The 12,602-nt window shown below is 32.2% G+C and overlaps 1 protein-coding gene across 5 annotated transcripts in view; it reads right to left on the minus strand.

Moving 5' to 3' along the window:
• LRP1B (LDL receptor related protein 1B) overlaps window positions 1–12,602 on the minus strand; it is a 1,812,874-nt gene that overhangs the window by 223,666 nt on the left and 1,576,606 nt on the right. For all 5 annotated transcript variants that reach the window (XM_044768977.2, XM_070507612.1, XM_070507613.1 and 2 more), the window contains exons 59-60: window positions 11,708–11,889; window positions 2,072–2,271 (exon numbers count right to left, since the gene is read on the minus strand). In XM_044768977.2, the coding sequence (XP_044624912.2) occupies window positions 2,072–2,271; window positions 11,708–11,889 (382 nt within the window). The remainder of the gene's footprint in view (window positions 1–2,071; window positions 2,272–11,707; window positions 11,890–12,602) is intronic.

Below are 12,602 nucleotides of genomic sequence, written 5' to 3' on the forward strand. Positions count from 1 at the left end.
CCTCAAGGTACTTTCAAAATCAGATTTCAAAATGTTAATAACATCACACCTAATTGTCTCTCAGCCAGATATTTTAATCTTTAATAAATTTAGTACCTTTCTCTCTGTTATATAGTTAACTCTACCCAATGTCACCACCAGTACCATGATTGAAAGACACTTCATTTACACGCATTTAATTTTGTATTAAGTATTCAAAGCATTAGTCATCCACATATCTGATATAATTTTAATATAATGAGTAGGTGATGGAATTAATAGTTTCTAATAGACAATATTTTTAACTCAATTTTTGTTATTCAAAAACAAAGACTGAAATGAAAATAGGCAAATATTTGATGCTGTAATATATTTTTAACGTTCGCCTATCTAACCAAAAATCGTTTAAATTTTATTACACAGTGAAATTTGAGCACAAAGCAATACATTCACAACAACCTAGCTCTTTATATGGATGCTGAAAATGTCCAGGTCTCATAGGGAAAATACTGATTGCTACAATGAAACTTTCAATTATACCATCTAAGAATGTTGCAAAACATTTCATTATTGATTCTTTGGGAGAGATATAACTGCTGAATGCGAAGTGTAATTTTGATTTGTCAACATTACTTTTGCTCTGTTTAAAACCGTAAAGTTATCTTTAAATAATTCTTCACTCAAGTTGCATCCTGATGAGGTTCTTTATCTCTATAATTGAAATGCCAACACCTAAATAAGTGACTCATACAACTATGGTTGTTGGACTTCAATGTTCTTACCCTTAAAAAAGCACCTCTTAAGGCTTTCTGTCAACATTTTTACTTAAAGGGCATATTTGTTTAGATGTCAACTGAGAGGGACTTAGGCAAAATTATAAAATGGTGTCGCTTCAGTGACTTTTACTACTTTTATTTATTTATTTTTTTACTGAGTGCCTTCATCTTTCTCAGGACTCCACACTGGGATACATTTGCAGGGCCTCAGCTGGCAATTAGATTATCAACAATCCTCCCTTCCTTACCAGCTCTCCTCTTTCCCTCCTCCCCCGGGGTTAGGCTCTCAGCTTACTGGCAGAGAAGAAAGCAATCTGATAAGCTAAAACAGACTAACGTGTAGGCTTTATTTGGGATCTTTCTGTGAAAGCCGTACTATATGAGCTATTTGAAGATGAAAACACCTAATAACAAAGACGACGCTAGGTCACTTCAGATCAATAAAAAATCATTTCTCTTTTTTTATTCTGGGAAAAATCTAATCCTTAAAAAGCCACCTACAACTAAAATATTTTGAGTGTTCATGTGAGTCACTTGTAGTTTCTGTTATACCTGTGTCATCTTCATCTATACCCCATGCTTCATTACGTCCTTCTCCACTGCTTTTCTTAATTCCCTCATCTTCAGCTATTTTTCTCTTTCTTCATCTGTACTTCTAGTGTTACTTTCTCTCAAATCCAATTGTTTCATTCATTAGTTTTATATTTAGAGGTTTTTAATCTACTCAGTTATAAAGTATGGAAAACTAAAGTATCTCGAGAATTTTATATTCATTCGTATTCAAATTTTTTCCTGAATTATGATCTAATTTGAAAACTGTTTTCCAAGTTAATTTTTGTTGCTATTGTTGATTAAATAACAATAAATTAATCATGTATGTAATATAATTGAAAACTTTTAAATAGTATTATTTTGCTGTCCCTAAAGAACTATATTTTACTTAACATTTTTTAAAAAGCAAACTCTATCAGATTGCAATAAATGCCTTACACTTACAAGCAAATATCTTTCTGTTTTAATTCAATTAGCATATATGGATATATTAAGTTATAAAAATTTTGTCCATTTACTATAACAACTATTTAGAAAAATACAATTAGAGAAAACATGATTTTTATGCATGATTATAGAAATTCTGAATAAATATATCTAATTCTTATTTACCAATATTGTCATAAAAGAGTATAATAATGTAATCTTAAATTAAGAAATGTGTTTGATGAGAGAAAGTATATATAACGAATACATATATATGTTTTTTCTAAACAATATTTATGCCCTGCTAAAATACTGAATCATTTTGTTATTGGACTAACCTTTGTGTCTATGAGATCCATCCATGTTGCTAAATTCAATGTGATTTTCATCGGCCCAATAGAGTCTACGGTTGACATAATCTATTGTCAGTGCCATAGGTCTAGAAATCCTGGTTTCTATGACAACACTCTGATTGGTTCCATCCATTCCAACACGACCAATGTGAGGATACTCACAGCAGTCAATCCAATACAAATACCTAGGAAAGAAAATCAATAGTCATTTTGTTTACAGACACTTAGGAAGCAAAACATCACACAATATTTCACTTATTTGCTCAGCTACTCCGAACTTAATTCTTATATCTCTCTGAATTTTAGCTTCCAAGAAGCATACTTCAATGCAAATGTTTCTTATGATTTTTTAATTAAACATGTAGCATGCTTTGAAACAGCCATATAATTTTAAACTCTAGTGTATAAATTCATATCTATAGTATATAATACTTCTACAAGTGTTAACAAATTATAAATACCCAAACTAACAGATGTAAACTTTCAAACTGCATCTATAATGTTGGAAGAAAAAACTATGTAGATATATTTTTTCTTTTGGTTTGTTATCTATGGAAAATTCAAAATGAATTGTGGAGGAGTACATTATATGTGATTGGATCTGCATTGTTCACTGTGGTAGCCACTAGCCAATCGTGACTCTTTAAATTTAAATTAATTAAAATCATATATAATTACATGAACTGGATTGTTCTTCAGTAAAACTAGCCCCACTTCAAGTGCTCAATAACCATGTGTCTGGTGGCTATCATATCCAATAGTGTAGATACAGAGTACTTCCGTCATCACAGAAGGTTCTATTGGACAGCACTGATTTAAATTATGTTACTGAAATTATAGAGTAGGATATTTCACAGTGGAAAAAAACAGTAAAATGAAAAAAGTAATATTGGTACTAAAACTCACTGAGTTAAACATATATTGCACCCCATAAAATATATGTAATGTATGTATATTTAGAAACTTAGAACTTCTGTTTAATTAAACTATTTTTTTTCTTGTAGTAGGAAAAGTCATTTTATCTTTTTGAATATGTTTCCTTATCTATATAATTCAAGTTTTGAGTTAGAGAATCTTTAATGTCCTTTTCACATTATAACTATAAAATTGAAACTTATTAACCCAATTAGCTTCCCCAGACCTCATCTTTTCTTTTTAGTAAGTATAGATTACTTAGCAGTTAATTCTTCAGATTTGGAAGATGTATGGTTAAAATAACGTGCTATGAAAATTACTGTATGTAATTTAAAAACGGTATATTTAGTTTAAATTTAAAGTTTTGCTTAAAATTTTTTCTTATAAATTGTGACAGAGAATTGTGTTTAGACATTTTAACTGCAGACTATAAAAGAAATAAAAGTTTTCAAGAAAAATCATTTATCAAATACAGGGCTAACATAAGTAATTATTGTAAGAAACATGCCTTTTTGTGTTGACAATCATTTTGGGGGCTATGCATAAAGGCAGGGGATAGTAGATTATAAAGACAATAAAAAAGTTCTTTGATAGCCAAAATGTCATTGAGTCCTAATCAAGTGTGGCACCTAAAATGAGAAATATATCTCTGATAAGGACTAACCAAAAGATAAAATTTTGTGAGCAAAGATTCAAAGAGTGCACTGAGAGTCCGAACTTAAAAGCAAACTTGAGTTTGGAAATACCACAGTGAACCTCGCATGGGGCAATACTTACTACAACTGCTCCCCAATGCTACCATGGATGGAAGTTAATCCTGAACGTATTTTGAAAATCTCAAATCATCAAGTAATAATAGAGGGCAAGCCCTTCCGAAACTGATTAGATAGATGTTTCTTTAAATCTTGAACTATTTTTAGTATATTTTTATTTTGAAGACAAATACACTTCAGTAAAATACATCTTATAGAAAAATACACAACCAGCTCCCTTCTAGTAAATTTATGAGGGAGCACTTTACTGTCTATACGAGAGATAATGGCAGTACAGATAAAAGGGAAGAAATTGAATCGGAAAGAAGTAAAAATGCAAAGATAGTTTATTTTGCCTTATTGACCTCTCAATCTTGGGAACGCCAACATAACAATTTTTTTCCCTAAAAAAATCATGATTGTGTCAGCTTCTCCTACACATGTTAGATATGACCATATTTATGTGGGGTTAATACAACCGTATTATGTTTTTAAGAATTGAATATAAGCGAATAAAAATTTAAAAGAAGTATTTAAATAACTTCAGTAACATTAAAAAGAACATACTCAATTTGGGTTTAATTAGTGTCAGTCTTCATATTTTCATTTAGCTATTTACCCTATGTGCTTACACTTGCTATTAAAATATCCCAAAAGTGAAAAAGAGTTTTCTCCATTAAATGCTATCCACAAAGTATTGCAAATTATTGAATGTGAATAATAATGTTTTTGAAGTCACTAAGTAAATTATGAATTTAAAATGGTCTGGCCTTTATATAATAGCAATTCTAAATTTTTATTTGTATTCTGCATTTTATATTTGGCTATTCTTGGGCTGGCCCGGTAGCACAGCAGTTAAGTTTGCATGTTCCGCTTTGGAGGACTGGGGTTTGCCAGTTTGGATCCCGGGTGTGGACCTACATACAGTTTGTCAAGCCATGCTGTGGCAGGCGTCCCACATATAAAAAGTAGAGGAAGATGGCACGGATGTTAGCTCAGGGCCAGTTTTCCTCAACAAAAAGAGGAGGATTGGCAGCAGATGTTAGCTCAGGGCTAATCTTCCTTAAAAAAATAATAATAATAAAATATATTTGGCTAATCTTATCACTACCTTAAACCAAGCTATCAAGAGTAAGAGCATGAACCTGGAGTCCAACATCTGGCACATCAGTCTCAGTAAGTTCAGTAAGTGTTCCAGGCCTGAAATTCCCTTCCCGCCATTCAAGATCTCCATTTTGGGGCACAAATATACTTCTCCAAACTTCTCCTCACTATTGAAATGTGTGAAATCAGCTCTAGTTGGAGTATTTTTGTCACACATTTTCACTTCTGTACTTTCATTATTTCATTTGTCTTGCTCCTACCTCTTCAATTATATAGATATTTTCATTCAGACATAATTCTCATTGTCCCCTCTGTTCTCCACAAGTTCTTCCCTGATTGGTGTTAGTTCACATTTCTCAAGGTAGATTATAAGATTACATATACTTGAGAATCGCTTTGTTAAATAAAGTAAGCATCATCTTTTTCATTGTAGGACTTCTCAGAGCCTTTAATATGCTACATGACATAATGATTCTCTAAGAGAGAGCTGAAGTAGCCCTTTTTTTCCACATAGTTTTGGGTGACACAATTTCTTTTCCTAGAGCAGTTCATAGGAAACACACTTTGGGAAACCATGTTAGCCCTTACTGGTTATAAAATTCCTTTTGTTTATTGCATGTGTAATTGAACAACACACATATCATGCACACAGGAACCCATAAAGTGGTAAGGATGCAGGTTTTCAGGTCTCATATCAGAGAACCTAACTCAGTAAGTCGGTTGGTAGAACATCTCTGACAAGCCCCATAAGCCATTCTTAAGTGGATTGAATGCTGATTGATTGAGTCCATATTATCTATCAGATATCATTTAGTACTGGAAACACAGATGTAGACAGATACGATTTTTGCCTTCAAAGATCTCTTAGTAAATACAATAAAAGCAGGTGTAAAACAAGTCAAAAAATTAAAGCATATTATGATAAAACTATTTACCATGGAGGCACAGAAAAGGGAATGACAATTTTACCTAGATGGAAGAAGGCATGAAAAATCTTGTTCACACTAACTGTTCTTTGAACATAAATCTTAGCTTCATAACTACCTTATAAATTCCTTGATAACAATCTTCCAGATTTTAGAACAAAGTATAACTTAATCGAAGATTTTAGTGCTGCAACAGGTCTTCAAGGTCATGAAGCCTCAGGCCTTCATTTTGCTGATAAACTGAGACCATAAAAGATGATGAGCTTTGTCCTAGTCTATGACGAGAGTGGTGCAGTTGGAACAGGACTCAGGTCTCTAGATATATAGACAAGCTTTTTTTGTTTTCCTTAGCAGCACTATGTAGAGTCTTAAGCAAACAAGCCCTAGAAACAGATGACTTTGTTTTAAATTCCAGGTCCTCCCATGTGAACCTGGGTGCTTTAATTAGCCTCCTTGAGCCTAGATTTGCTCATAGGTTGGAAAAGGATAATAACAGTTTGTCCTTATAGGAGCACTGTGAGGATTAAATGAGAGAATATAGGGAATAGACTTGGAACATAGATAAGCATGTGGCAAGTTCAGCAAATAGTAGCTGTTATTAGGTATTGTATATCTAGTGCAATATATGCATGTATATGTTTGGTTTAGTGATGCCCACCTAAGAGGTTATCTATTGCATCTGGATTGTATGTATGTTATTACATGATTTTCCTATTTAAGTACTCATCAACCAGAAGAATATTATGAAAATATTCTGCCACATTGAAGGAAGTATAGTTTAACTGTACTCTGGTATAAATGAGTCTTCATAAATGCAGGAATTATTGTCTCTCTCCTTATGGATAGCTAACTTCTGATGGCTAAATTTCATTTTCTTTTCCATACTTAAGCCCCATTACTATACCTTTTTTTAAAAGTTTCTCAATAAGTCTGTACCAGACATTCTGGTAATTTTAACATCTGAAATGTAACCTCTCAAAAATTACCTAAGTACAAAATTTGTTATAAATAATTAGAGGTGAAAAATTAAAACTTCAGAGAAAATGTCAAAATGAGAGTTTAAATTTTACCCATATAATATGTAATCTTTACCTAAGATCACATACGAAAAATCTCGGTCCCAAATGACATCTATGTGTAAACACAAAAAAAGAATGTCTGCTTGTAACCATAACAACAGGCTTCTGCAATTCCTGAGGATGTCTTTCATAGTTGAATATGATACATTATATTTCTTTCTATTTTTTTTCTGAATTTAGGGAATAAATTTAGAGAAGTTTCTTCCAGCTGCAATTATTTCTGATTTTGAATTATAAAAATTAATTCTTTATATTCATTTCTTGCATATTTTCACCTAAATATGGGAATATAGGTTTAAAATTTAGTAGGGGAAAGGTTTTTTTATGTGACTGTTTAGTTATTAAATATTTCTCTATTTCCCCACAGAAATAAAAAACCGAATTTTCATTCCTGTTATGCCTTTCATTCTCTCACAACAACAGTTCCCTTATGACTCTTCTCTTTGAAACACAGAGGTTATTTACATACCAATGCATTGGTTTGTGCATAGATGCAGGTACAAAGTCTCTGTACTTATAACACTATGTGCTATGTACATACAATTGCCATTTACTATTTCTTTCAATTGTGAATTTAACAGTTTCTCTTTCAGGCAACAATGATTAATATTGCCCTTATGCTAAAGGAATAAACTTTCTAGATAGAGAGACAGATATTTACACCAATAACAGTCATATAATATTATATGTTCAATATGTGATGGCTACTTAGGCACAATTGGGGAATGTTTCACAGAGGAAGTAATGTTTTCTGCTGTTGTTGGAAAAAAGGGAAGTTATTCCATCTGGAGAAAAAGCAGAAGGGCCTTCTAGGAAGAAAGAATAGCATAAGCCAAAATACAGAAGCTTAAAATGTGCCTTTTTCAAATTTATTTGCACTTCTGTTATCCACGTTGGCACTAATGGATACAGATACTAAGTATGTAAAGTGTCCTTCAATATATTTTCATTAAAATATATTTCAAATTCAAAATAGCACCTAGTATTATTTTCTCGTGGTATTGCTAATAGACTATCAGAAATGGAAAATAAGTGAAAATATTCTTTTAAAATAAGACATGCTTATAAAGATTAAACAGTTTTCTTTATTTCCAAAAAAACTCATGGCGTCTATACTGATTTAAAATTTTGTATAAGGGCTAACTGTCAAAATGGAGCAAAGTACAGTTTTTTTCCTTATGCTTTGTTTGGATGGCTCTTAAAAAACATGCTCATGATTCAAGATTATTTTATCACTAGAAATTCCAATGTAATGTAAAAGAAAAAATATGGAACCAAAGCTTGAAAACTGGGTTAAATTCTCAGTTTAATACCTTATTACCTAAATGATCTTGAGAAAGTCAGCCATTTTGAGGCTGAATGTTCTTATCTGTACTATAAGGATAATAATAAAAATAATCTTATCTTTCTCAGAGACTCTGAGTAACAGTATGAGCATCTAAAGTCATAAAAGTCAGAGATAGTTTTCTAATTCCTATAATGCTACGGAAGTCATACTTATCTTTAGTATCATTATTATGATATGAGAACTCTCAATCCCAATAGCTCTATAAACTATTCACTTCCCTTTCTCATCTCTGCCCCTTTTCCTCTATTCCTCATGTTCTGGAGAAATCATTCCTCTACTTACCTATTTGCCCAAACCAGAAGCCTCATAAGATTTATCTTGTTGTTGTTGTGTTGGTTTTGTTTTGATTTATTCTTAGCTCTTTTCTACTTTGTAGAGTAAACTGGTATCAAAGTTCCACAATTATTTATTAATAATTTGTTCTCATCATATGAGTTCTTTACAATTCCTTGGATGTGCCCTGCTCTTCTATATGTCCTTGATTTTTCCCAGAGTTTGTTCTTTTTGCCTGAAATACCTCCTGCTCTGAAGTGCTCCACATTACCTGGAATAATTCCTACTGAACCAGTCTTGGCCAGGAAGCTTTTACTGACCCCAGTTGAGATAGAAATATTTTCTGTTTTCCTCCTTTATGAGTTATTGCATTGCACTGTAGTTATTTACTCATCTGCCTACACACTGGACTGAAAAACTTGGAGCAGGGATTGTGCTTTTTATTTTTATACTTCTGTCTAGAACAGTGCCAGATATACACTAAATGCTAAAGAAATATGAGTTGAACAAATGAATGATGAGATGAATTTACTTTCTGTTAACTAGTCACATCCAAACTTTGACTTTATCATATCATAATGGCATTCTGTTATTATGATAACTGAAGTGATGTCTTAATCACCAAAAAGATGAAATTATGCCTATCACAGTTTTAACATTAATTATATTTTCTATTCTATTTTAAAATTTATATATCTATATCCGTATACCTTCTGCATAAATGACAGCTTTTATAAATATCAAATGTAAATTATATTAATTACCCCAAATTTATGATAAATTAGAACAATTCCCAAACTAAACCAGATAACGGAATGATTAAGGTAATTAGATTTTAGCTGAACTTAAATGTAATAACCAGGAAGATATCTGTGTACTTGTATCTTCTTTGCCATTCTTACTAACCACCGTCTCCAAATTGATACTGTGACAACTTGCATACCATTAGAAAAAATACACAAAGGATCCCCAAGCTACCTCGTAAATGTTTAGCTGCTTCATTACATTAAATGATCCAATGATCTTTATCTTACATTAAATGAATCCTTGCCCTATCCCTCGCTAAATTTCAGGACAGAAATCACACGTTTTAAGAAAACAGGGGTAAGTAGTATTGGCGTATTCAAAACATATGCAAATTACAATGGTAATCTGATATAGAAAAATTCAATTGCATTTACATTAAATAATCTTACAATTTAAGCTGCCATTCTCGAAGCAGGATTGCACAATATTTGAGACAGTTATGGCATTTTCACCCTGAAGCTCATCTCATAAAAGTTAAAATCCAGGTTGCCCTATTGTCTCACCCTGGGGAACTAGGAAAACAGCATGAACCAAAAGGTGTCATTAAATTTTATCTGTTAGAATCTGTTTATCTGTTAGGTGGCTTTAATTGTTTCATAAAAAGACCCAATTTTTATCTGTTTCTTTGGTTATAATATGGCATATCAATATCATAATTCAAATGTTATCCAAAAATGAAATCAAGAGAGTCTTTCACAACATCCACAATAATTTAACACTTCACTGGTTTAATTGACACTTTTGATGGATAGGTTTACGTTGATGATAACTTAAGGTTGCTTTCAGTTCACGGGGTAATAACTGTAACCTGGGAGAAATAAAACTTCAAGCTAGATTCAGCTGTGTTCACTGGGCTAGTATACGGTTTTTGCTTTACAACTAGGAAATTCCACAAGACTGTTATTGTCAAAGGGCAGTATTTCTTTCTCTTAGAAAATGAAGCATTTTGAATAGTACGAAATGAGAAGCCAAGCCAGGCTTATTGATTTTGAAGAAAAGGACAATGGTTTGGACACATTAAAATAAATATCTTCTGATAATATACCAAAGGAATTAAAATATTCACATTCTTATGAATGAATGACAGTGATAGCCAAATTTAGTACATCTGGCTGTTATTTCTTGAAACAGGTGTAGAAACAGGCTCTCATGTGACTCTGTTTCAGTTAAAATAGAATTGACACTCTTTTGAAACATCTGTGCTATAGTAAAGAAAATATTTTAAATGGTAACAAAATTGTTACACAATTATATAGCAAAAAGTTAAAATTTGCACATTACCTTGAAACAGGACAGCATTTATATTACAAGCCTTGTCATACTAGATACTTCTTTTACCCAAATTAATGTTTAAAATTAAGCTACAAAATAAGCTATGACATGATCACTTTGCCAATTATAAACATAAGGGATCAAAAAACAGAGATACAATATATTCTGAAGAAGCAAAATCTAATTGTTGCATGTGATAGGATAAAACCAGTAATGTGGTGAAACATATTACGTGAAATTAATTTAGACGTAAGAAAAGTTAGAGCTCTACAGTTATCATAATAGTTGCTACTGTGAATGTGTTCTATTTTACAAAATCAAATTTTCTCTCAATTTGTTATAACACGTGTGTTGGGTAGGTTGAACTTCTACAGAGATCATTTTAGAGTATGTAATCACACTAAATTATAGTACAAAAAAAAAAAAAAGGAAAAGCATTGTCTTCTCTACCTACCAAAACAACATAATTGAAAGTAAATAATAGTGGTCATAATGTAAAGAACTTTAGCAAACATACACCAGATAGCTTTGACCCCCTAATGTGTGTTTATCCCTCAACTGAAATCTCCAGCCTGCTGTCCTTGATCCTTACAGTGACTTGTTCTCCATCCTCACAATGAAATGCTAATGAAACACAGCTCCCTTATGAATCTCTCCCAATATTCCCACTGTACTTTTTCTGTAGAATGCATGGATAATACACCTTGTTATTTATTATTCATGGCTGCTACTTAAGTCTCCTGCTCTAAAGTGAGGCAGAAATTATATCATCTATATTTGTGATGACCACAAATACTGCAAAACATGATCTGAGAGTTTGTTCTTCTGCCTTTCTTCCCAGAGTTAAAGGCATTAAAATTGGAAAAATCTGTATGTTCTATTCATTTCCACATACATTTATTGATTAGTTAGAAAAAGAGTTGCATTTAAAACTAAAAAATCCTTGCTGTAAAACTCCATCATTTTAATTTTTTTTCTTCCACTGTAACAGTCACATTTCTATTTTTGGTTTCTCAATAAGAATTTCTGCTCATTTACACTTTACGTTGGTTTCCATGTTAAAACCTACAGGACAGGATTTACCACATTGAATGTAATCCACAGTCTTAATCTTTAATTTAAGATTTTCAATGTGTGTTACAAACCCAGCACGAGGATCTAAAGACAGGTCCCTGGGGAACTTCAGCCTTTTGCTAACAAGTATAGTAGGGTATAAGCCACTGAGTTTGGATACTTCAATAATCCTTTTTTCTGTGTCAGACCAATAGAGGTTTTTTCCAATCCAGTCGACAGCAAGTGCATTGGGGACGGCTGTGTTATGTACTACCTAACAAAATAAGAATTTAACAAGTTAACAATGTAGATGACTAGAGTAAGAACTGAGCAATTGTTTCTTAATTTTTACAGAGATATAGAATTCTATTTAAACATTAGTAATGGAATTTAGATAAGCATAAAACAGAGAACAATTTACTCTAAAAAAATTACTCACTTGTCTGTGAGAAATTACCTAATATGTAATTAGGCCCCTAGTAATTACAAATGAGTTTAAGAAAGAAACGCCAAAATAAAAAGCTGTTGCATGGCTGCACAGTTGTTGATCACATTTTCATTATAGTTTACCTGTCCTCTTAAAATTTGGGGCAAAAATTCTATCACACACACACACACATAGAGTTATTGGTATTTATCTTTAACAGGTTCTGGGGGAAATACCAAGAGCATTCATCACTCCCTTAACTGCTCTTGCCCTACCTAAATTATCTACTACAATGAGAGAAAAAAGCACAAGTGAGAACATGCACTAAGTATTTTAAGCTAACCAAAGTGGGGTAAAACTATACTCATACAACTGCTGTGCTCAAATCTAACCCTGTGACTATCAGGTATAACAAGGATATAGCCTTTGTCCTTACAAATATGATGCATAAGAAATAACCAAAGTTTCTTGATCTCTATGGCTGCTATTTCTGAGTTCTCAGTGCTTTGACGACTATGTGAAAGAAGCAATTGAACTTTAGGGCCATATAGAAGCCAATA

Source organism: Equus asinus, chromosome 4 (genome assembly GCF_041296235.1).
Source record: "Equus asinus isolate D_3611 breed Donkey chromosome 4, EquAss-T2T_v2, whole genome shotgun sequence".
Taxonomy (NCBI): domain Eukaryota; kingdom Metazoa; phylum Chordata; class Mammalia; order Perissodactyla; family Equidae; genus Equus; species Equus asinus.